At 33.0% G+C, this 25,434-nt stretch overlaps 1 protein-coding gene across 5 annotated transcripts; it reads left to right on the plus strand.

The window, feature by feature from the left end:
• Positions 1-1,152: 1,152 nt before the first annotated feature.
• Positions 1,153-17,061, plus strand: LOC118057810 (exocyst complex component SEC10b). Of its 5 annotated transcripts, XM_073407260.1 has the most exons (26): positions 1,156-1,345; positions 1,621-1,656; positions 1,811-1,906; positions 2,003-2,251; positions 2,329-2,403; positions 7,699-7,800; positions 7,886-7,936; positions 8,020-8,125; positions 8,236-8,355; positions 9,508-9,599; positions 10,092-10,260; positions 10,341-10,417; positions 10,539-10,637; positions 10,739-10,829; positions 11,687-11,772; positions 11,861-12,034; positions 12,927-12,980; positions 13,067-13,195; positions 13,336-13,428; positions 13,534-13,680; positions 13,940-14,037; positions 14,452-14,536; positions 15,326-15,384; positions 16,058-16,156; positions 16,239-16,322; positions 16,749-17,061. In XM_073407260.1, the coding sequence occupies exons 3-26, from the start codon at positions 1,811-1,813 to the stop codon at positions 16,825-16,827; spliced, it is 2,514 nt and encodes an 837-aa protein (XP_073263361.1). In that variant the 5' UTR covers positions 1,156-1,345; positions 1,621-1,656; the 3' UTR covers positions 16,828-17,061. The 5 variants fall into 5 exon arrangements, with proteins under 5 accessions (XP_034926420.1, XP_073263362.1, XP_073263361.1 ...); XM_073407259.1 differs by having other exon boundaries at positions 1,156-1,656; XM_035070524.2 differs by lacking the exon at positions 1,621-1,656 and having other exon boundaries at positions 1,157-1,345.
• Positions 17,062-25,434: the final 8,373 nt, after the last annotated feature.

The following is a 25,434-nucleotide window of genomic DNA, read 5'->3' on the forward strand; positions in this document are numbered from 1 at the left end:
ATTCCGGGAAAGTATTTTCCGATGTTTGGTAGTGTTATGGAAAATGAACTGGAAAACACTTTCCAGTGTTTGGTTGTGTTATGGAAAATAAACTGGAAAATAATTTATTAATGAATTAATTTTTTTTTCAAGTTTATCTAATATATATAAAATATTTAATCACTTAAAATTGTCATAACCCAATTTTGATCTTTTTATTTTTATTATTTAAAAAAAAGATGATGAAAAATAAAAATAAAATAAATGAAGGATGAATTAAAATTTGGGTTAAGGGCAACATGATTGGAAGTTTAAAAATTTAATTAAACTCTTGACTAGTTTAATTAATTAAATCAAGGGTTTAATTGGAGAATTGATTTAATTAAATTTTAGATTATTTTAATTAATAAAATCAAGAGTTTAATTAAAGAGTTAATTAAACTTTGATTTAATAAAAAACTCATTACTTAAATAAAATAAACCAACTCTTTGCATTTTAATTCACTGCTACAGTAGCAGCGAATTATAATTCAATGCTACAGTAGCAGTTAATTAAAATGCGATGATACTGTAGTTGTGAATTAAAATTCACTGGCAGGCGTGCGGAAAGTGTTTTCCTTTTTTTAACAGAAGGAAAACACTTTCCTTTCTCAAGTAACGATTTTACGTTGACCGGAATTAAGTTTCCGTTGACTTACTGTTTAACATTTGTTCCAAACATGGAAAAGTTAGGAAAATGAATTCCAGGAATTCGTTTTCCTTGAAACAAACAGAGCATAAATGAAAAGAGAAGTAGTTGAAAAATGTTAATTAATATAACGAGACGAGAAAATGACTTTGAAAAATGGTTTGTAGGGTAATCGGAACCTCTAAGGCATTTTTTTTTAATTTTAAAATTCATCAATGCTTTTATAATATATATCTGATATTGTGATACATAAGTATTTTTAGCGAGTACTCGAGAATATAATAATTTTTGTTTTTATATACATTTAACATGAAAAATTATTAAATTAATGTTTTTAAATAGTTTTAATATATTAATATTAAAAAAATATTTTAATATATATTCAAATAAAAAATATTTTTAAATAATATATTTCATCACAACTTACCTTGCATCGCAATTCCCCAATTTAACGCTACCCAGCATGACCCTTCCTTCTACCAAATTAAGGCCAAAACCGTAACTTTGTAAAATACAAAAATCATTCATTGTAGTTTTCGTTGATGAAGAGTCTGTTTCTTGTCTCTCTTTCTCAGCAAAAGCTCGATCCACCCTACCAAATCGTAGAAATTAAGAGCCAAAGCCTCTCTCTGGCCATCGTCTCCGCGCTCTGCTTCTTCTGATTCAATCACCGACGAGGTAACATTCTTATCAATTCTGATTCATGATCTATAAACTGCACGCGCTATAGTTTATTTTAAATTTTCTCAGATTTAATGGAGGGGTTTATGGTCATTTTGTGATCGACTGAGTATTGTGTACGGGTTCTAGCATTTACTACTAGGTGGGAAGCTGAATTAGTTTTGCCTTTTCCTTTTTGTTTGGTTGATGATAAAATTGGAGAAAGCAGGAGATAAAGTTGGATTAAATTTTATGTTATGTGTTTTTTTGGTTCATTGTAATGAAATTTCCAGCTTAGAATTTACTGAGAGAAAACCAGCTTACATAAGGTAAATCTCTCTGGCACACTTATTATTTTGGTGCCCATGTGATGATGATCAAGTTTTTTAGCTAGGGTTTCTGAAATATTATCAGCGTTATTATCAGTGCTTGAAATTTTAATTTCTGGTGATGATTTACCGTAATATGCATAATGTGAAGCAGATGAAAGATAGTATAGCTGGAATCAGGAGCAATATAAATTCAAAATCCTCGTCAGTTGCCTCTCTTCCACTCATTCTGGATATAGATGATTTCAAGGTAAGGAGTAGATAGTGGACAGCATGAGGAAAACTTGGTATCATACCTTTTGCTTTGTTTTATGTTTAAAACTTGCAGTCTGAATTCAATTTGTAGGGTGATTTTTCGTTTGATGCATTATTTGGGAACTTGGTAAATGATCTACTCCCATCCTTCCAAGATGAAGAAGCAGATTCAGCTGATGGTGTCGGTGGGAGTGCTGTGTTAGCAACTGGACATGCAAGAGCCCCATCTGATGCAGCAAAATTGGCGCAAGGCTTGTCTTCTCCTTTATTTCCTGAAGTGGATAGTCTTTTGTCTTTGTTTCGGGATTCTTGTAGGGAGTTGATAGACCTCCGAAAACAGGTAGGTTGTCAAGAGTATTTGATGAAATATACGAGGCTGTGAAAAATTTCGCCGGTGACATTTTTTTTGGATTGAAGATTGATGGAAGGCTCTACAATTTCAAGAAGGAGGTTTCTGTCCAAGATTCCAAGCACCGTAAAACACTTGCTGAGGTGAGTTTATGGGTGTCTGTGTGCTTGTTTTTGAATCATTTTAAAAACTGTTGCGGTATTTTGTTTTTCCTGAAGTAAACTGCAAAAGCTTCTTTATCTTTTACTTCCTGATTGGACCTCTATAACAGGCACAATGATGATGACTACATTATGTCACAGTGCATCAACTAGTAGTGACCAGACACAACACACACTTACGTAAATGTATGCGCAAGCTAATTCCATTTCCTTTAGTTCGGTGATATTATATAGTAATTTCTTTCATTTTAATTTTTAGTGGCTGATTAAATTAAAAAAAAAAAAAAAATCTCCTACGAAAGTTACTGTTCACCAAAACTCATACTACTATTCATTGCAATAGTGTGATTATGAAATTGACCTTGAACAAAACCTTTGAACTAGTTATCGGAGGCAAAATGGTCTTTTCATCATAGCACAATTGTTTTTTACAAATTGTATGGGATTAGATTGATAATTTTATTTTATTTTTCATACAATAAAATTATTAATTTAACCTTAGAATAAAATAATCTAATGCCTACTACTCGGGGATATTTTAGTATTTTCAATTTTTTTTAGAATAATGTAATTACTTTGATGCCTTTAAAGACAAAATCAACAAAATTATCACCTAAACGTATTTTTTTGTCATTTTACATTGGTTTTATTGTAATTTCAAGGGTACGCATGAGCATTGTTGTAAATTATATTTATTAAATATAATTATAAAATAACCTTCTAGTAGCACGCGCCAGCATATGGACGACTCTCGCGTTGTTCTAGCGGTGCGTGAAAGGCCGTCTGGCCACCAAATGCATCCTTGGAGGGTGACATTTGAAAAGTCTCGGCGCTCTCGACACAATGGGACAACACATACCCCTAATGTGCATCGGGTTTGGTGCTGATGATCATTCTCTCTCTCTCTCTCTCTCTCCACCCTTAAATTTCGTGTCAGCCCCTTCAAAAAACTAGACTAGCCCCTGCAATTTATTCCTTCTTTATATTTGGTCCTTGTTTTTTTGATTGCTATTTTTTTTACTTTGAATAAGCCATGAAATTACAAATGTTTTTCAATCTCATTCCCTTTTAATTTTTAATCTTTTAGATTTGGTCCCTGTTATTTTGATTACTATTTTTTTTATTTTTAATAGGCAATAAAATTACAATTGTTTTTAAATCTCACCTCCTTTTATTTTTATCTTTCAAATTTGGTTTTTTCTTTTATGATTGCTATTTATTTTGTTTGGAATTATTTTTTAGGTTGTTTTGTTTTTCAATTTCATTCTCCATGAGTTCCTTTTCTTTCAAATATGATATGTATTCTTTTTATGGCTGTCTTTTTTTTCTTTGACAAGTTTTTTAAATTGATTTTGTTTTCGTGATTTTATTTTTCAAAATTAAATTATTTAGGAATTAAACTTCTTAATTGAACCCGGTTCAAGGATTTCACAGGTTTTGAGTTTTAGAGATTAGACTGGGTTTAAGAAGTTTGCTTGGGTTGACTTGTTTTTTTTTCCTATTTTTTTAAAGCTAATGTTTTTATTTTAAAAGAATTTTGACCCTTTTTTTTAGAGATTTTCTTTATTATTTTTACGGTTTGTCTTCTATGGGAGTAGTCTTGGGTTCATGATCAGAGTTACCGGTTTCAAAGGTTAATGTAGGTTGAATTTTGTTTTGTTGGGTCCTTTTTTAAATTGATTTGTTTCAATTTCATCCTTCAACATTTAATTTATTTGAAATTGATCTTCCTGCTTTATTTAGGTTAGACCGTGTTTAAGAGGTTTGCCCGAGTTGACTTTATTTTCTCCCCCTTTAAAGCTAATTTTTTCTTACCCTTTTTTTTTATAGATATTTTCTTTATTATTTTTTACGGCTTGTTTTTTATGGAATTAGTTTCGGGTTCATGACCAAAGTCACCGGTTTCAAAGGTTAATTAAGTTGAATTTTGTTTTTTTGGGTTCTATTTTTTTAATTGATTTATTTCAATTTATTCATTCAACATTTAATTTATTTGAAATTGGTCTTTCTATTTTTTTTCCTTTTCTTTGTATTGGGCTATACCGATCATGCGCTCATGATCACAGGATTTGCGGGATAAATAAGTTTTTTTTCATTGATATGAGTTTAATGCCAGGTTTAGGACTAGCATTACCGGTTTTAAAGGTTAAAGCGGATTGACTTTTTTTGGAATCTTTTTTAAAATTAAATTATTTCAATTTCATCCTTTAACATTTGATTTATTGAAAATTGGTTTTCATATATTTTTTTTCATTTTCTTTTATTGGGTTATTTTGATTATTTTTTTTTACAATTTCATCATCTATGGGTTTTTATTCCTATCAAACTTGATTCACATTTTTTTGCTATCTTTTTTCTTTTAGCAAGTTTTCTATATTGATATTTTTCTTACAATTTTATTTTTTAAAATTAAATTAGTTAGGAATTAAGTTTCTTGATTGAATTTGGTTTGAGGATTTCAATTTGTTGGTTAACTTGGGTTGGCTCATTTTTTTTCATTGCTTTTTAATTTATTTTTTCATTTTTGTCCTTCAGCATTACGTTGTTCGATAATGAAGCTTCATGATATTATTCAATTTGCTTTAATGCATTCACCTTGGTATTACAACTGGGTCGAAGATTTTGCATCTTGACTTGGCTAGGCTTGGAAGTTTTTTTGACCTTTTTAAATTATATTTTTTCCTTGACTTTTATCCTTTAACATTTTATTTGCTAGAGATTGAGCTAAATCTTTTTTCCTATTTTTTTTTTTTTTTGGAGCTGTCATGTTCTCATTTGATTTATTAAGAATTGATATTTAAACTTTGTTTCCTATATTTTTTTCTATGAGATTATCTCATTTTATATTCATTGTCACTAAGCTTGTGAGTTAAACCAATTTAACTGTTTTTTTTGTTCCTCTTTTTTTCTTTCAATTTTGCTTTTGATCATTAAGTTGTTTAATAATTTGGGTTGGATCAGATTGAGTTTTTTTAAGCTTTTTTTCTTTGACATCTTTTTTTCTTTTTATTTATTGTTGTATTTTTTTTAATCATATGATTTAAATTATCAATCGAACCAATGACTCAGGTCTCAAATCTTTTTTCCTTAACATTCATATTTACGTTGAAAACAATATTTGCCCAACCTGCAGCGGAGCGCAGGCTACAAATTTAGTTCTATATAATTGATTGGCTTAAAATTAATGAAGAACTGAAGTTAGTAACAGAATGGTTTGAATTGCCTTCACCTTTCGACTAGGCTTTCATTATATAGGAAAAGTTGTGTTGTACATGGCCATTACAAAGAGGGAATCTAGGAATTTAAATAAGTTTCCTCTTTCCTATCAATCATTTATATTCTTATTCCAGCATACAGCTGTAACAGCTGTGACTTTCCTATTTTCTATTCAATCATTTATATTCCTATTCAAGCATACAGCTGTAACAGCTGTATGCTTTCCTATTTCCTATTCAAGCATACAGCTGTAATAGCTGTATGCTTTGACTTAAGTCTTTCTATTGACATCCCCCCTCAAATTGATGCGGGCTGGTCCATAAGCAGCAATTGGGTAGCAAGAAAATGATGACGTTGTCGGGTGAGAGTCTTGGTAAAAACATCAGCCACCTGAAGATTGCTGGACACATGTGGAAGTGAGATAGTCTTTGTCGCATATGCGTCCCGAATGAAGTGGCAATCCACCTCAATATGCTTTGTGCGCTCATGGAAGATAGGATTGGCGGTAAGATGAATAGCACTGGTATTATCAGCAAAAAGAGGAGTAGGAGTGCGCTGCTGAAAACCCAGTTCAGCAAGGAGCCCGTGGAGCCAGATGATTTCGGAACAAGCTTGGGACATAGCCCGGTATTCAGACTCAGTAGAAGACTTGGAAACACGATCTTGTTTCTTGCTCTTCCAGGAAATAAGTGCAGGACCAAGAAACATACACCAACCAGTAATGGAACGACGAGTGTCGGAACACCCAGCATAATCAGCATCACTATAAGCAATAAGATCAAGGGAAGTACCAGCAGGATAGCAAAGGCCACGTCGAATTGTGCCATGAATATAACGAATGATGCGGCGAACAGCAGCCATATGGAGATGCCTTGGAGAAGCCATAAACTGACTAACCTGCTGTACGGCAAAAGAAATATCAGGTCTAGTGTGTGTAAGATAGAGTAAGCTGCCCACGAGTGTACGATATGCAGCTGGGTCTGATAATAAATCACCCTCATCTGCACTGCCAGCACACCTTCTGCAGAAACCTTGGCTGTAACAAGATCAGAATAATCACTCCATAAAGCCAGAAAACCACAATAATAATCTTGAATAGAAAGATCTCCTTGGGTATAGTTGGCAATAGCCAACTCAAGCTGAAAACGCCTAGCATTGTTGTCTTGGTTATAAACTTGAGTGAGATGATCCCACATAGCCTTTGCAGATCTATAAGGACGCAAAGAAAGGATCAGATGTGGCTCCATAGAACTGAGAATCCAGGACATTATTTGTGCATCTTTGGCAGCCCATGCTGCCTTAGCAACCACAGATCCTTCAGCAACCATGTCTTTGTCACTGCCATCTATATGGCCCCATAACTCCTTTCCCTTGAGAAAAATCTCTAACTGGAATGTCCAGGCAGCATAATTTTTGCCAGTAAATCTGACACAAACATTATCTGACTTCTCCATAAAGCTATGACTAAGAAAGAACAAAAAAAATCTTAAGAATTCTGTGAGAAAACACCAAGCTCTGATACCATAACAGAATGGTTTGAATTGCTTTCACCTTTCGACTAGGCTTTCATTATATAGGAAAAGTTGTGTTGTACATGGCCATTACAAAGAGGGAATCTAGGAATTTAAATAAGTTTCCTCTTTCCTATCAATCATTTATATTCTTATTCCAGCATACAGCTGTAACAGCTGTGACTTTCCTATTTCCTATTCAATCATTTATATTCCTATTCAAGCATACAGCTGTAACAGCTGTATGCTTTCCTATTTCCTATTCAAGCATACAGCTGTAATAGCTGTATGCTTTGACTTAAGTCTTTCTATTGACAGTTAGGCAATGAAAAAGATATAATCCTTTTTAAATAAAAAGAAAATGAAAGAAAATAAAATTGAATTGGGTTTCATTCTCCATTTTTGGCAAGTGTTTTTTAGGTCTTCAGGGGCATTCGGTTGGTTTGGCTCCTTTAAGACAAGAACATTTTGTTTCTCTTTGCTCGGTTTATGCGATCCATCTAATTTAGCAAAAATCTTGCTTTCATTTGCTATGGATTTTGTCTTTCAGCTGGAAAAAGGTGTAGATGGGTTGTTTGATAGCTTTGCAAGGCTTGACACACGTATTTCAAGTGTTGGACAGACTGCTGCCAAAATAGGAGACCATTTGCAGGTAAAACTTTTCTTATACTCGGTTATAATTTTGCTATGCATTCAGTTCTATAGTTATTTTACCCTTTTTATTATGATCTTGTCAGAGTGCAGATGCTCAGAGGGAAACAGCTAGTCAAACAATAGAGCTCATAAAGGTACTGGCCATCAACTTATTTTTTATGCTTTCCTTAGCCTAGCCTAAGAATGCATTAACACCTTGTTTACTTAATTTTTGCAGTACATGATGGAATTCAATGGCAGCCCAGGTGACTTAATGGAACTTTCACCTCTGTTTTCGGATGACAGCCGTGTTGCTGAGGCGGCTTCAATTGCGCAGAAGTTACGTAAGATGACATTATGTTCTCACAAAGCTCTGGAATTTCATAATTCTTCAACCTCAAGCTCTTGTCATGCTGCATGATCTCTTTGCACTAACCTAATCGCTTTTCTATAGGGTCATTTGCTGAGGAAGATATTGGAAGACAAGACTTAACTGTAACATCAGTCATGGGAAATGCAACTGCAAGCCGAGGATTAGAAGTTGCAGTCACTAATCTTCAGGACTACTGCAATGGTATGTTAATGCACATTGTTCTTTTTGGATTTGATAGTACTGCCACAGGAAGTCCATGCATGGTGCATGAAAACAATACAATGATTTAGTGTTAAATGAAAATAGTGAAAAATTATGTCTAAATGACAAACTGTCTAGTTTAATAACTATTAATGGTTATACCATACATGGTCGAACATCATCATCAGGTTAGAAGAAAAGGGCTAGCTTGTGATGAGAAAGAGTTTGCGGATACACATTTCCATATGGTCCTGTCTCTGAATAATTGTGTTATGTGCCTTCATAATAAAGAATCTTGGAGTGATTTATTTCCACATAGCCCTGTAGCTTGGGATATGTGGCAGGGCTATGTGTTTGCAATTCAGCTGTGAGTAGGTGATCCTTAGAAGAACTAGTGTTGGACTCTTCTGTGGTTTTTAATGGGAGAAAGATTTTAGTTCTTTATGGAGATGTGCTCTATGTGCATTTTGATGGAGAGGAGGTGCAGTGATTTTCACTCATTACTTCACACTAAGTCAGTTGTTGTGGAATAGGATATTCTTCTTGCCTTTGAGCATTGTCATGTCAGCAGATGTCTTTAGGGGCAGTTCTCAAGAAAAGGATTGTGTTGCTTTGTTATTTTGATTTAGATGGTTGTTCTATCCTCCTTTACAGAGGATATCTCATTTACAACTGTACCGTGCAATTCCTTACTTCTAATTACCCCTTCTCCTTTTATCCTAAACAACAAAAAAGTCAGTTCCATATTTGCAAAGGAGGAAGAAAGCTATGCAGATTGTGATGCTTAAAAGGAATATCATTACTGGCTTTTATGCATCTCCTTGGAATCAGAAATTACCTTTGTTATTTTCAATGTTTGAAGGATATTTTGATAAAATAATTATCATCATACACTCATTGTCTTGATAGTCCCTTGTTCAGAATCTCTACAAGGACCAATTCAAGGTTATTTGAGAATTTTTGTGATCCTGCAGTGCCTTGCAGCCATGGAAGCCCCCCCCCCCCCAAAAAAAAGAAAAAAGAAAAAAAAAAGGAAAAAGAAAAAAAAAGAACAAGAAGTGATAAAGATGTTTATGATTGGTGGATTTGTCTCTTTTGCTTACCGTAACATTGTAGAGGGTGACATTTTTCCTCTTATTACTTGTCATGCAGAACTGGAGAATAGATTGTTGGTTCGGTTTGATGCAGCATCACAGAAACGAGAATTATCTACCATGGCAGAATGTGCAAATTTTTTATCTCAGGTGATTCTTTTGTCATGTGATTGGACAGGATACTTTTTTGCCTAACACCTCGACTTGGGGTCACCTGAACATGGCTAGATTATACTGGCCTGGGGGAGTCATATTGTTTACTGTCTAGGGTTGAACTGATTAATTGGATATAAACTTTCCTAGTTTCATCTTTGAACTAAAATCTTCATTTCCAACTTACAACAGAATAATGATTATTGGAAAATAATAAGAAAAGTCCTCCAGACTTGCATGACTTGGTCCAAAATGCCCACAGACTTGCTATTTCCGCACTTTTTGGTGAAAAAATGGGGGGGAGATTGTTTAAGCCATAAATTTTAGTTATTTTTTGTTTCCTTTTGATTCCTTTTCATCGCTCTCTGAAGTAAGATGGATCTTCCATTTATAAAGGGATCTTGCAAATTCATTGAAAGGTTTCCTTTTCTGGTTTTTCCTTTACTTTTTTGTTTCTTTTTATCTCATGGGTTTCCTTTTGCATTGCAGTTCAACAGGGGCACTAGCGCCATGCAACATTATGTGGCAACACGTCCAATGTTCATTGATGTGGAAGTCATGAACGCAGACTCTAGATTGGTTCTTGGTGATCAGGGTTCTCAAGCTAGTCCTAGCAATGTTGCTCGTGGGCTCTCTTCGTTGTTCAAAGAAATCACAGGTTTGGAAAATAGCCATTTATCTCAAGCAAGGGTTGCATTCTTCAGAGGATTGTTAAAAATCTACGCTTCTCTCTTGCAGACACTGTCCGTAAAGAAGCAGCTACAATTATCGCAGTATACCCTTCTCCTAATGATGTCATGTCTATTTTGGTTCAGGTATCTAGGCAGGAATGTTTTTATTATACTTCATATGTTTTACATCATCTTGTTCAAATTGCAAACTGCATTCCTTTTTTTGTGCGAATTCATATTTATGATGTTTTCTACGTATGTGCAGAGAGTTTTAGAGCAACGAGTTACAGCTCTTTTAGATAAATTGTTAGTGAAACCATCTCTTGTGAATTTACCTACCATGGAAGAAGGCGGACTTTTATTAGTATGTAGAATTGCTTGGTCCAAACTGTTTCTAGTTCCTGTGTTTCTGTTTGAAGTGACAATCAGATATTGACTTTTTTTGTGTTTGACTTGAGGCTTCAGTATCTCAGAATGCTAGCAGTGGCATATGAGAAGACTCAGGAACTTGCAAGAGACCTGCGAGCTGTTGGATGCGGTGACTTGGATGTTGAGGGTATTTAACTAACTTTATTTTGTGAATTTTAGATGTGTAATCATCTGCAATATTCAGTGCAAGTGTAGCACATCATTAATCGATGAAGAAATATGAGCTGGGCTTGTCTTTCTTGTTATCATATGTTTTCCCTGTTAATTATTGTGGAAACAATTTTGCTAATGACTTCATGTTGCAACGGGTAGCCTTTGCTCTATGTGGTCCCAGCTAATACCAAGGCTGCAGGATTGGGGGATCATTCCCATCACCCCATCTTCCACCCTTTCCTATTTAACCAAAATGAAAAAAGAAAAAGGAAAAAACAGAGATGGTCATTTGGATGATGACTGGTGACTTAAGTCCAGTTGTTTGGTGCTAAATTGTTGCTTCTGGTCCTGAATACTATAAAGATAAGATATGGACATTCTATAATATATTCAAATAGAATTACCTTTTATGATTATAGTTAGTCAATGCCTATAGTATTAGCTTTTTAAGCAGTGCAAGTCAAATCCTGGAAATTTTAAATTTTGGCCTCTTTTGCCTCTGGTTGTAGAATATGAGTTTGAATGGTGTATAAATGAACTATACTTAATTGGTGAGCTTCTATGAAAAGTTTCTGCGTGGTTTAATAAATGACCTGTGGACTTCTTCAATTCAGAAAATTTCTATTTACTTGGTAGCAGAGATTGCCACTGATGTTTGATATATTTAAATATGTTACTGCAAATCATAGATGACAATGAGACTGATTTCCTGAATTACATTGTTAGCATGACTTGATGGATTTCTATATCAACTAATGTTAGTCACATTTGTCCAGCTTCTTGCACAATTTTCCTCATTTATTTCGGTGATTATTGACTCTTTTGCTACAGGCCTCACAGAGTCTCTGTTCTCTTCTCACAAGGATGAATACCCTGAACATGAGCAGGCCTCTCTTAGACAACTATACCAAGCTAAGGTTTGTGTGTTTATGTTTTATTCCCCCCCTGTCAATTCTACAGAGCACCTTTTTCTCTGGCGACAATAGACTGTACCATGATTTGCAGATGGAAGAACTGTGTGCTGAGAGCCAGCAGCCTTCTGAATCAACTGGGACTATTGGGCGCTCAAAAGGGGCTTCTGCAGCATCTTCCCACCAGCAGATATCTGTTACTGTTGTGACAGAATTTGTGCGGTGGAATGAGGAAGCAATATCAAGATGCACGTTGTTTTCATCTCTGGTAACTTTTAATTCTGCAATCAAGTATACCTTGTCTGTTACTGAGAGTTCATGTATAGTTGCACCATATACCATTGGATTTACTGCAAAATGCTTGGGTACTCTTTTCCAGTTATCAAAAAGGTAATTAAGCAGTAACTATCTTTTGTTTTGAATGTTCCTCTTTTGTCAAGTTGTCTAAGAATCCTGTGGCCTTGTCTGAAATGCTCTTTTGTATAAATAACCTTTTCTTTCTTTCTTTGTCTTAGGTAAAGTAAGGTTAACGTGCATTCATGAAATTGGCAGCTATATTAGCAAATGTATAGATTCATATAAGGCTACCTTGATTATTTGGCCTGGTACATAGAATAAGAATGTTAACTTGTCTGCTAAGCATTACAAGTCAAACTCATACTTTTGTCAAATTTTATCTTGTAATGGATATGTGATAATGATGGGTTAAAATGTACATTTGGAGGTGACATCTGAAATAATGTCCCATTTGGGTGTTCTGGAATTGTCTTAATTACCTCCAGTTGTGGATTGTCTTGGCTTTTTTTTGGGGTGGTTAAGGCCTTTACTTTGTTGTGGTTTATGTTCTCCAGCCTGATGTCTGAGACAAAGAATCAAATGGCATCAAATAACAAATACGGACATCCAAAGGAAGAATTGTTAGAATATACAACTATACATGTTTTAAACAGGGTATTGAGTTAAAAAAATGAAATGAAGATTAGCCAGTATGAGTCTGATTGGTCTTTTATTTCTATTTGATTCTCTAAAAATGAAGCTAAAGTGCGATAATATGCAGTAAAAGAGGGCTTAAATATGAATATGTTATTTTTCTTTATTTATAACAGGTTCAAATATTTCACCGGTAGTTTTTTATTGAATCCAAACATGTTTTTCTGCAGCCTGCTACCCTTGCAGCCAATGTGAAAGCAGTGTTCACTTGCTTGCTAGACCAAGTAAGTTGCATGCTAAATATATTACTTTGTTAATTTATGTCATGGTTAGCTCGCATTTTTATTTTTCAAAAAAAAAAAAAATGTAGGTAGGGCAATATATAACAGAAGGTCTTGAACGAGCTAGAGATGGTCTCACTGAAGCTGCAACTTTAAGAGAACGGTTTGTGCTGGGAACGAGTGTTAGTAGAAGGGTGGCTGCTGCAGCTGCTTCTGCTGTAATTACTTGATCAAATGCCTTTCCTTGCTCTATCATTGCTCCTTCTTTATGAGTTGTACCTATAATGGAGTTCCTTATAAAGGTGATGTGCATTTACTCAGAACATAGTGCTTAAGTGAGATTGATGTTGAGATGCAGGCAGAGGCTGCTGCTGCTGCTGGTGAGAGCAGTTTCAGATCTTTCATGGTTGCTGTACAACGGTGTGGAAGTAGTGTGGCTATGGTACAGCAAGTATGTTGGCTTGTACTGACACTGTTTAAATTTTTGTGAAATTAGCAACAAGGAAAATCCTGTGATATATAGAGAACTTAAAATGGCTTCAACTTTCATCTTCAGTATTTTGCAAATTCTATATCTCGCCTTTTACTACCTGTGGATGGTGCACATGCTGCTTCATGTGAAGAAATGGCAAAAGCTATGTCCACTGCAGAGGCTGCAGCATATAAAGGGCTTCAACAGTGCATTGAAACTGTTATGGCTGAGGTTTGTTCTTGCCTCATAGTGTTTTATTTTAACATTGCATGGATTCATGTGAACACTTGCTGGTCCTTGATTCTTCACCATTCGTATTTATGTGGCATCATATTTGGCACAACACTTCATTTATATTTTTTTTCTAGTCATATCTTTATATTTTATCTATTGAAAATTATGCTACCATCCTCCATGTCTGGCTGATCTGTTCTCTGCTTATTTTTTAAGTTCTTGTTCTTATAGTTTTCTTTGGGAAACTCCCACACAGGTAGAGCGATTGCTACCAGCTGAACAAAAGGCAACAGATTATCGGTCACCTGATGATGGAATGGCTCCTGACCATCGTCCAACAAATGCTTGCACAAAGTATTTTCAGCTTGATAAACTCAGAAATTGTGTTTTGAACTAAACGCATATTTGCTGGTTTGTCTGAAAAACAAGTGATATGAAGTCAATCCATTTCTTTGTTGGGTTTTCATTGCTCAAAAGATTTTATTTCTACGATTCTTAGAAATGCATTAATTTGTGTGTTTTCTGGTCATACTTGGCGAGTGGGAGCTTCTCTTTGACAACACAAAGCTTCCACTATTTTAATTATCCAAGGTCCCAAGTCTCTAACCAAGTTCAGTCATACACCTAATATTATGAATCTGAATCTTTGACAGTGGATCAATTCATTTCTTTTCCATCATGTATCCTTGTTAAATAGCCTATCTCTTAATAAAAGAACTCAATACTTCAGTCATTATTGATAGTAACTGCTTTATTTCTCTTGGCTAGAGTTGTGGCATATCTTTCACGTGTGCTTGAGGCTGCATTCACTGCATTGGAAGGTCTTAACAAACAAGCATTCCTCACGGAATTGGTAAGTGGTCCATCTCTGAGATTCTTTTGACTCTTCTATGTGCAATTGGTTGTCCAAGTTTGCCCTCCAGTCATGATTGCTCATGCATCTGCAAATAAAGAGTTTTTATGTTCTCTGCCAAAGGAAGAATGGTATGTGTACTTCTATGTTATCTTTTTATTATTTCTGACACGAGTGTCTAGGCACATTGGAGGAGGTATTGCTTCAACAAGTCTTTTGAGCATTCCATTTTCTATTATTGTTCAGTGATACTGTTCTCTCTGTTCTTTTTTATTTTCCCTTTCTGTTACAAGTAGCAGTCATTGCCACTGAGCTTTAAGTGAAAATTGGTGTGCGTTTATATTCAAGCTATTAGGTGACCTCTTTCAGCTCTCTGAGGACACTTCTTTGGCAAGCGCTATAACTGGCAATGACCTTTTTTTCTAAATCATAATTTCATCAGACTGATCAGTATTTCCAAGATTTCTAAAACATGACTCAAAACTGAAAATCTTATCTCATGCACAGTCATTCTCAATAGTCGGGTTAAATTTGAAATTCTTCACTCCCATAATAGAGGCATTCCTAGAATGTACTCTGGCGAGGCAGATCATTATGATTTCCAGAAATATGACTGAGACACCTGTAATTTCACTCAGCGCAATGACAAACCTACATAATCTGTGCTCATTCTTGGGAAAGAGAGGTAGCGTGGGATAGCAATTACATGCATACGTATTTTTTTTCCTTCAGTTTATACTTATCTGAAGGGAACATTAACACTTAACATGGATATGTTTATCATTTTAGGGAAATCGCTTACACAAGGGGCTGCTTAATCATTGGCAGAAGTTCACTTTTAATCCCAGGTAATTTGCCTTGCTGAGATGCTCCATGCATAAAATTGCCTAACATTTATGCTCAGTAGTTTGTTGATCCTTTGTTGTCATTTATAGTTAGGGTTGCTGTTATCTGTAAGAGAAGCATGTTTCAGTTGGTTACTGCATTTGACAGCTTTGGCTGGAATTCTTTCAGTCCACTCTGAATTTGTGAGTTTCGTATCCAAGAAAGAAATGTTGGGATTTTGAGAATTGAAGAATGCATTTTAACCTTCATGACATGTGAACATCCAGAAAAGGGGAAATGCTGAGCCTGAAATCTATGTTTTGTCTTTGCTTGGTTTTGGAGCTTCCTTGTTAGCATATAGTTTGCCCATAAGTCATGATTGGGTTTCCCTTGCATTTGTAGGAGCATGTTTTGGTGATTGAGAGTTTGTAGTGGCCCATATTCTAGTGGGGTCCTTGAAAGTTGGAAATGATTCTTCTAGATGCTCTCTACGTGCATATTTTTTCTTGTTGGAAATCTCCAGTTTAATTACATAATCATGCGGTAGCATTCTCTTCCAAAGTTTAATTAACTTATTCATGGATAAACTATGCACAAATCATGTGATTTCTATTTTATCAAGTTCTAATATTTGTTGGGAATGGCACCAACAAGTTGTTTTACATAATTGTTCTGTTTTTTGGTTCTCCTATGCAGTGGAGGATTGCGGTTGAAACGTGATATAACTGAGTATGGAGAATTTGTGCGAAGTTTTAATGCTCCTTCCGTTGGTGAGAAGTTTGAGTTGCTGGGCATGTAAGTTGCAAGCCATTGACCAGATTTGAGCACTGATATAGAATTCCTTATCTCATTTTACTGAGGGAATTTTTTGTCTCAGAATGGCCAATGTCTTTATTGTTGCTCCTGAAAGTCTCTCCACTTTGTTCGAGGGTACCCCCAGTATACGCAAAGATGCACAAAGGTATCATCAGTGTTTTTTATTTTATTTTATAAAACTTACTCAAATCGCTAGAAGTACTGAGTCTGATACTGTGGATGCATTATTTAACACACCTAGAACTGGGTTTTAATCTTAAACTAGTTGGCTTAGCTACACAGTCCCTTACCATTCTGTTCTTTGTAAAACAAAGAATTTTCTCAAACATATGCACTATTTAGGATTGCATGAAATATCAAATGTTTTTTTAGGAATCATGAATTCATTTCCCATACAATAGATGTGATATAGAGGTATCTTGAAATCTTTTTTGCTTCAGTTGAAACCCTAGGGTTAATGTTCTTTACCTTGTCACTTGAGGATTTTTTATGGTGGATCCACTCCCTCTTTGTGGTTTTCATCTGTTTTGTTGATTTCTCTGCTGACAACTTTGACTGGCTGCCATTTCAGGTTTATTCAGCTTAGAGAGGACTATAAGAGTGCTAAACTTGCATCAAGACTTGGTTCCTTGTGGACAAGCTCTAGTTGATAAAGCATCATTTATTTTCTATATTTTTTGGATGTCTTGCATGAAATGTTGGATGCTTCACACGGAGAACTTCCTGTGGCGGCAACAGTCACCTCAAACTGGATCTGTTGGGACAGCTCTGAGACCAAGTTTTTGAGCTAGTTGGAAATTAACTTTATTCGTATTTATTCATCTCAGCTTGGCCAGGAATCTGGTACAGTAAAGTTTTCTGTGCTAAAAGTTGAGATTTCTGTATATGAGCTTTCAAGGGGAAATACAGAGTGGTCAGAAAGAACGAGAAGGAGAGGATTATGGTTTCATGTCATAACAATTGAGGATTGAAGGACGGGCATCAATGCGGTGTAACTGGTTGTTGGATTGGGAAGGGAAAGAAAAAGAGAGGAGGAAGCATGCCCGAAAGCATTTATTCTATCTCGTTAAGCCTGGCAACTGGAGGTGTTTAATTATTAACCAGGTAATGTTTGCTCTCAACCATAGTGTTTTTGAAAAGCAGGTAGTCTTTGAAGGCGATAGAGGATAGGATTATGCTACAGGTTTCGCCATTGCCACATCTAAGAATCGATGAAAATACAAGGTTGCATTCTACTGCATGTGCTCCCGTTCAAGCGTGATGGCGTATTTCTCTCTCTTTTCTCTTTCGGCTTTGATTAATGAATTTCATCAAGTCAAAGGACACAACCACTGGTGATTGTAATGGTAGAATCTCAGGTTTCCAACTTCACCAGTTTTTCGAGCTTAGAGGGCTTGCTCCATTTGTAAGTACCAAGTGGCTTCCATACAAAAAGTTCAGTTTCGACTGCCATAAATGCTTACAGCAGTTGCTAATTTCAGCACTTGTTTTGTGCACATGGAATGTCTAGCAAAAGAAAGGACATGATCGTATATCATGATGGATCGGGCACAAATGAAGGCTCAAACTGCTTGCAAGCACAACTTCTACCTTCACCACCTAGTTCATGAATCGCACACCAATGGGAAGAAAAGTGTAGGTAGCGATTGTGACACCTGCTACTGCATCTATTATTTGGTGGGATGCCTCTATTTTTACAAGTGTGGCACATCCCTCCCACTATAAAGTGCTCCCTCCCTCTTCTAGTCTATCTCCTAGTAACGGATAGAAAGATAGAGGAGGTTGATTGCTGAAGAACGTTTAGTGGATGGTTAGGTTTCTTTTTGATGGCGAAGGCATCTATGAGTAACATCTCCTTTGTGCCAATATCACGACAAGCTGACACTTCCCTTGCTACTCCCTGAAAAAAAAAAACAAAATCAAAGATGTGCTGAGACCCCACAAATCACTAGTGTGTCGCCGTGGTCAATAGATTGTGAACCACCAGAGACTCTTTTCAAGTCTATCTACCCATACGTAGGGTTCAAGAGGCGTAGCTTAGTGTAAATGTTTGACCAACCAGCTGGGGACTCGACTAAAGCCTCAAAACGCCTGCCTATATAGGATGGGATACAAAATAAAAATGAAATATCTAGCAAGCACACCATCCTCCACCAAAGTGACGAAGCAAGTGCTTCACAACTCTGTCAACAGCACATAATACGTTGGAAAAGTGTAGATAAGAAAAAGGGATAGGTTTTTGTTACGCGTAGTGGTGGCGGAACAATTCTGAAAACTCTTCCTCTCTTACAGTAGTACCACCATCGCCACTTGTGTATCTCGTGCCCTTTTTTTTTTTTTCCTGCTCTGGTTATTCTCCTTCCCTTTTTGTCCCTTTAAAAGTTTTGAAAATTTTAAGGATCCATCAAGTGATGGAACTGGACTTGCTTGTTTCACACCACGTGGAAACTGGTTTTGGAACTGGCTTGTTGATGAACTGACAATGAAGTCGCGCCTCAATCTAAACCATGAAGTCAAAAAAATATATTTTATTTTGTTATAGAGATATTAAACTAAAAAACATCAACAGGGCTTGGTTTTTCATTAAGATACATTGTATAGTGGATTAAAATAGTGTAATAATTATTTTGTTCTTTAAAAAAAAAATGATAGCTATTAAGAGTAATATGATTTTTTTACAAGAGTCCATTAATTATTATTATTATATTGATATGAGACAAATCAATTTTTTTATTATTTTTAAAGCACAATGAAATAATTAAATCACTCTTAAATAATGAAATATTTAATCTCATATGCCTTTTTTATTTTATACATTTTTATTATTTTATATTAGAGGTTAATTATGGTTGCTAAGAACAAGTTTTTTTCATATAAATATTTCATGTAAATATTATTTAACTAAAATTTATATAAAAAAAAATCAATCAATTGTTTTTTTTTTCTTGAAAAAATAGAGAGTTTAGGCTTGCTTGCATGGCTAGGGAACCAAAAACCTAACATAAAACAAGTTGTTTGTTGTGTCATGCTTGCATAATTTTCTTGTCACCAAAATAAGAGTTTTTTCAACACAACTTATTTTTTTAATTTATTTTTATCTAAAAACACTCTAAACCTGAATAAATTTATTCCTCACCACAAAAAAAACCTTTAATCTCTCTAAAAAATGAAAATCAAATGAATAAAAATAACTTCAAGTACTTAGATCTACTTTTTCTGACATGGTTAAAAAATAACATCATTTTCATTGAACTCCCTTTAAAAAAAAATATTGACACCAATTTTAATTTTTTTTTGGTAGTTGAATTGTGACTATCCAAACAGTTTCTTTTTCCCCGATAGTTTCTAAATACTTTCTCTAGTCTCTCCATATCAGAGATTGAAATATTAAAATAAAAAAAAATTGGACTCAAAATGTGTAATGCTATAACAACAAGGATCGAATAATAAATAAACTAACACTTTAGGAAGTAAATTGAAGTTTTTCATGTCTTTTTTCAAATGGGAATTAATTTTATTTATTTGATCCTTTTTTAACATAGAATTAAAGTTCTCTCTTGCAAATCAGTTTTTAATTCATCATCTAAATAGTCCTCAATATTTTATATACATGAAAGAATACAAATTAAAATAGAATATCCACATATAAAACCATATTGATGAAACTTGAGATGATGAAATTGTAAACAAAAACAATATTTCATATGAACAATGCACAATGAATTTTTTCCTTTCACGATGTTTTGTAATGTAATTTAATTTTCCTGGGATTCTATGGTTTTATTACATAATATTTGCATAAGTTAAGATAAAAATAAAACTACCGTATTTTCATAAAACTTGCCGAATCTTTGCACAAATTAAGATAAAAATAGTACGGCTAAGATTATTATTGACTACCGTATTTTCTCAATGTAATAAGAAGAAAATTCATTGTCACTAGTTCCCTTGTCGGAGTGAAGATGGGAAATTATGTCTTTTATTACATAATATTTATGTTGATCTAAAATTCTTTTTAAATTAGAATTGCGTCCTGTCAGATGGTTTTAAACATAATTAATGTTAAAATTGTCTCTTTATATAAAGACAATTCTGTCAAGATTCTGAATATCCAAACAACTTTCGCTCTTTAAAAAACTTCCCCTTTCATGAAACACTGCTAACATAATAAAAGAACATACAATAAACTATTTTAAAACAAGAGAATTGATCTTCATTTCAATCTATATTTTTAAATTTATTTTTTCTAAGTTGATTTATATATTTTTTATATTTTGTTAAAACAAGATTATTAGAGCAAGAAGAACACCAACATTTTTTCTATACACTAGTAACTAAAATACAAACGAAAAAAAAACTTGCAAACGACAAATAATCTAAACAAAAATTGTTGTTAGTAACACACACATTTCAATGACCACTCCTTTCAATGCTCTTTCTGCATTCTTGGTTCACGAATACTGCAATTTCGGTGGAAGGACAGAGAATATGAATTTTTATGTGTGATTGTAGTTGTTTTTTTAAAGTATTTTTTATATTAAAATGTATTAAAAATTATACTGTTTTATTTTTAAAAAATTATTTTTGATATTAGCCCATCAAAATGATAAAAAACACAAAAAAAATAATTTTTAATAAAAAAAATTGAATTTTTGTGGACTATGATTTGCACCACTTTCCCAAATGTTCTAAAAATGTGTGTTTGATAATGTTATGGATATTATTTTTTAAAATATTTTTTATTTAAAAATATATTAAAATAATATTTTTATTTTTTAAAATTTATTTTTAACAATAATATTTTAAAATGAATTAAAAATATAAAATAAATTAATTTAAAATTTTCAAAAAATCAAAAATTTTCAAAATCATCATACAGGTAGGAAAACACAAATAGAGTCTGGACTCGCGAAAGAACACGGGAGATGGAAAGATACATACATGACATAGCATGTGACAATTTTTTTCAATTGACTTGTCAAGCTTTTGACCAATCACAAACAAATATCAATCCACTTCATTAGAAAAGCATGATTTGGTCAAAACAAATGAATTATTGTGAAGTAAAATCGGGCTGGTTCTTCTTCAGCTCACTTTTAAGTCGTGGTCCCCACACGCTTGCAATTCAATGCCCCTCGTGCCCCCCACGTCTTTTGGGCTCAAAATGTCTCATCCATCTACGTCATTAACCCCTCCTCCTCGCATCATCTCTCGTCACTTTGTAAAAAAAGTAGATGCCGATGCTATGGGGTGTTTGTTATAATTTTTGTTTTTAGTGTTTTTTTAAAATATTTTTTATTTTAAAAAATATTAAAATGCTTTTTATAATTTCAATGTATTGATGTTTAAAAAATATATATTTTTTAATATTTTTTAAATAAATATTATTTTCAGAACCATTATATATCACAATTATTTTTGTCATCGAGGTGGTTATAAAAAACAATTAAAAAACAATTATTTTTCTTATTTTATTCCAACTTAATTATACTATAGTGAAAATACATTGTTAGTATAATGTAACCAGGGCGGAGCAAGGAAAAAAATTTTAAGAGAGGCCAAATTATAATTTAGGAGAGGTCAAAGAAAAAAATTTCAGTTATTTTTATTCAATTTATAAATATTTATAAAAAAAGAGACATTTTCTTACAGTCCCCTCCCTCTACCACTGAGTGTACCTTTGGATGAAGTGTATTTTAATAAAAAAAAATAATTTGAAGGTATTTGTATGTGGATATGATGTTTTTATAAAAAAATTTTGGATTATGAGTCATATATTTTTTTATATATATTTTTATATTTAAAAAATACATATTACTAGTTATTCTCTAAAAATACCATGAGATTTCTTAAATGCAGGTTCAAGAAAATAATTATAAAAATTAATTAAAAACAAATTCTGAGCACGAGACCCGGTATCATAGGATTCGTAAGAGAGGGAAAGTTCGGAACGCCTTGAATCACGAGGCGCCAGTAACGGCAATGACTTTTTCTCGACAAAGCTGTGGGCCAAACCAAATCTACTAGCTGGCAACCCACGCGAAGTTAACACCGTCATTTTTCTTTTTCAGTTGTGGCTACTTCCAATTATAAATTGACCTCAGAAAGAGAATAACGTAGTGGACATAATGAAATTTGGAGTGAGAATAGAAAAAATCATAAGTGTTTACCAAAGCCAGTGGTTTTGCACGTGTGAAGGAAGTGATGGGTAGAATCTGGTGACGCGAGCTCAAGATTTACAGATAGAAAGAAAGTTAAAGGCACTGAAGATGGGCAGGCAGGATCTGTGTAAGAAACTGATGGGTGCCAGAAGTAAAGTTACATATTATCTGCTGTTCTTCTTTTCGTAAACTATCCGGAAATTTTATAGTGACAACGTAGAGATACTAAAAAAATATAAATTATAAGATAAATTATATTTCAAGATGTTCTTATCAGGGTTAGGAGTTTTTGTTTTTCTTTTTTTTCAGTTTTTTTTAGGATTCAGGTTATTTATTTGAATTAGTTTAATAATATCTGTTAATTCAGTAATATAATTATAAAAAAGTCAATGATCAATAGAAAAAAACAAACACTTGTCTATATTATAAAAAGATACTTTTTAAATATTCTTAAAAAATCTTAATGATTTTATTTGATAATAAAATAAAAATTAAATAAAAATTAGATAACTTTAAAAAAAAATAAAATTGAAGCTCGATTATCAACTAATCAAACACTCAATAACAATTTGAAAAAAAATTATTATTTTTTTTAAAATCTAAATCAGGTGAGCATGCTAAATTCACGGTTCTAGTTGTGAGATATGAGATAACCCTATAAAAAAAAATAATGAAGATTAACTCCCAAGCAAACTAAACAATGAAAGCCTAAACTAAAAAGAATCAGTTTAAAAACAATAGGAAAAAAATCAAGTCAATCAGGTTAACTTGAGTGACTTGCGACTTGAGATATGAGATTGAGATAAACCTATAAAAAATAAAGTAGCAAAAATCATGAAGTTAAACTCCTAATAACCTAATGTCAACAAATAAAATTAAAAAAAAAAACATTAAAAAGAACTGAAGTTAAATTAGGCTAATCTTTAAGACTCGTAATTCGAGTCATGAGACTTGGTTACTTCATAGAAGAAAAATCTAAAAAAATCATGAAAAAAAATCCCAATGATCCAAATTTAAAAAAAAAAACAGTAGTGAAAAGAACAAGGACCGTATCTGGTATAATAATTAAATGAAATTTAAAAAATAAATCAAGAAAATGATATAAAAATAGCAATCAAAGAATGTGAAAACAAATTGGTGTACAAATAAAATAATGAGAAATGAAATTGAAAAATAAAATAAATCAAGAAAATGATAGTAAAAACAAAAGAAAAATAGCAATAAAAAGAACGGGGATCAAATATGTTAGATGAAAAAAAAATTCTCATTTTATAAATTATTTTAAATTAAAAAAATTATAATAAAAAATAGGAACCAAAGTTAAAGAAAAAAAAAAGGAATTCTTTGAAAAATTAAAGGGGATGGCACGAGAATAAGAGGGGGGCGGAGAATAAAAGAAAAATAATGAACACTAAATTGATGGTCTATCAGCCACACAAACTGTCTCAGGGTTTGAGGGATCGCTGAGATGATTTAAACACAACTTTGAAAGTATTACAAGTTCGCCAAAACAACATGGATGTCTCCCACTAATTGATGCATGTGTTACAAGCACTAACTATTTTTTTTTAAATAATATTATATATTAAAAATACTAAATTGTCCATCTTTCAACTTGATTGTAACAAAAAAACCAACTTAAAAATATAAAAATGCCCTAATACGCTAACTTAATAATTTTTATTTTATTTTAAACGTAATTCTATCATTTTACTATACTTTTAAAAAAGAAGAAGAATAAGAAGCTAGTTTAATGTTAATTGTTTTTAAGGGCATTTAAGTAATTTTACCATACTAAAAATTAAATATAAAAAAACTTATTTGTCACAATTAATTTAATAACAACCAATCAGTCATATAAAAAAATGATATTACCTTATTAACAAGGCTATTGGTTTTTGTTAGATAAAAATCTAAAAAAAATATTATTTTAATATATAATGTTTCGTGAGTCTTGAAATACAATGAATTACTTATCTTCTTTTTTTATATATATAATAATACCATAAGTTCGAGAGAGTTGAGCAAATTGTTAAAATAATAGTTAAATCATAAAAGATAAGATTTTTATGAACCGAAAAGGATGAATTTGAACCCAGTGAGAAATATCATTTGATCATAAAACTAAAAAATAAATAAACAAAGGTTGCAAAATCTTGACATACACGAATTGCACTACTGAATTTAAATTTCTTTTATGGGAATTGAGTGTGACTAAAGGATATTCTAAGTAATTACGATATTTTTCAAATTGATTTATTGTTGTAGGATATTTTTTAATTTGATTTCATTTATTTAGTAAATTCATTTATATTTGATATTTTTTTATTTTCTTTCATTGATTTAATTTTTAGAGAGCTGTAGGTTTTACTTCTCGCACTGTTTCATATGGTGCCAAAACTTGAAGCTCCCGTTTGGAATTACAGTCCATACGGAGGGTAGCCAAAATTTAATTTTTTTATTTAAAATTATTTTTTTTATATTTTAAAATTATTTTAATGTGCTGATGTTAAAAAAAATATTATTTTAATATATTTTTAAGTAAAAAATATTTTAAAAAATTTCTCTTATAACAAAAAGATTTTAATACCATTATTAAATTAAATTAGAGACCGTAAATATAATAAGATTAAGTCAGTTAAAAGCACCATTTTTCTTATGTTCTGTTCCTTGATTTTTATTATTCGCAACAACAATGTAGAAAATAGAATCACCTTAAAATTTTCAGTAGCAAAGAAAATCAAGGAACAGAACATTTGTTGTAAATTCGCGATGAAAAAAAAAAAAAAACTTCAAATTGGAGCGCCTATCCATTCATCCACACACCCAAAAGTAAACTGGCTTCCACTTTACTTTATCTCTTCTCCTTTGTCGGTAATTCACAAGCCTCCACTTACAGGCACACAGACAGACGCCGTGTAGACTTTCCAACACTAATCCAAGGCAGAGCCACACAAGTCACAACCCAACCCCACACAACCCTTTGACATTTTCCCAAGTCAACCCCAAAACCAGCACTGTTTCTCGAAAGCAAATGACAAGATAAACACCGAGATGCCAAATTGCCACTCTCTCTTTTTCTATATATTATTGTTT

Source organism: Populus alba, chromosome 2 (genome assembly GCF_005239225.2).
Source record: "Populus alba chromosome 2, ASM523922v2, whole genome shotgun sequence".
Lineage (NCBI taxonomy): Eukaryota > Viridiplantae > Streptophyta > Magnoliopsida > Malpighiales > Salicaceae > Populus > Populus alba.

Excerpts from the sequence above, each read along its gene's own strand:
- LOC118057810 (XM_073407259.1), top strand. The coding sequence starts at position 1,811 with ATGAAAGATAGTATAGCTGGAATCAGGAGCAATATAAATTCAAAATCC. Across the intron at positions 8,126-8,235 it reads TTCAATTGCGCAGAAGTTAC|GGTCATTTGCTGAGGAAGAT; the intron begins GTAAGATGACAT and ends GCTTTTCTATAG. Across the intron at positions 10,830-11,686 it reads CGGTGACTTGGATGTTGAGG|GCCTCACAGAGTCTCTGTTC; the intron begins GTATTTAACTAA and ends CTTTTGCTACAG.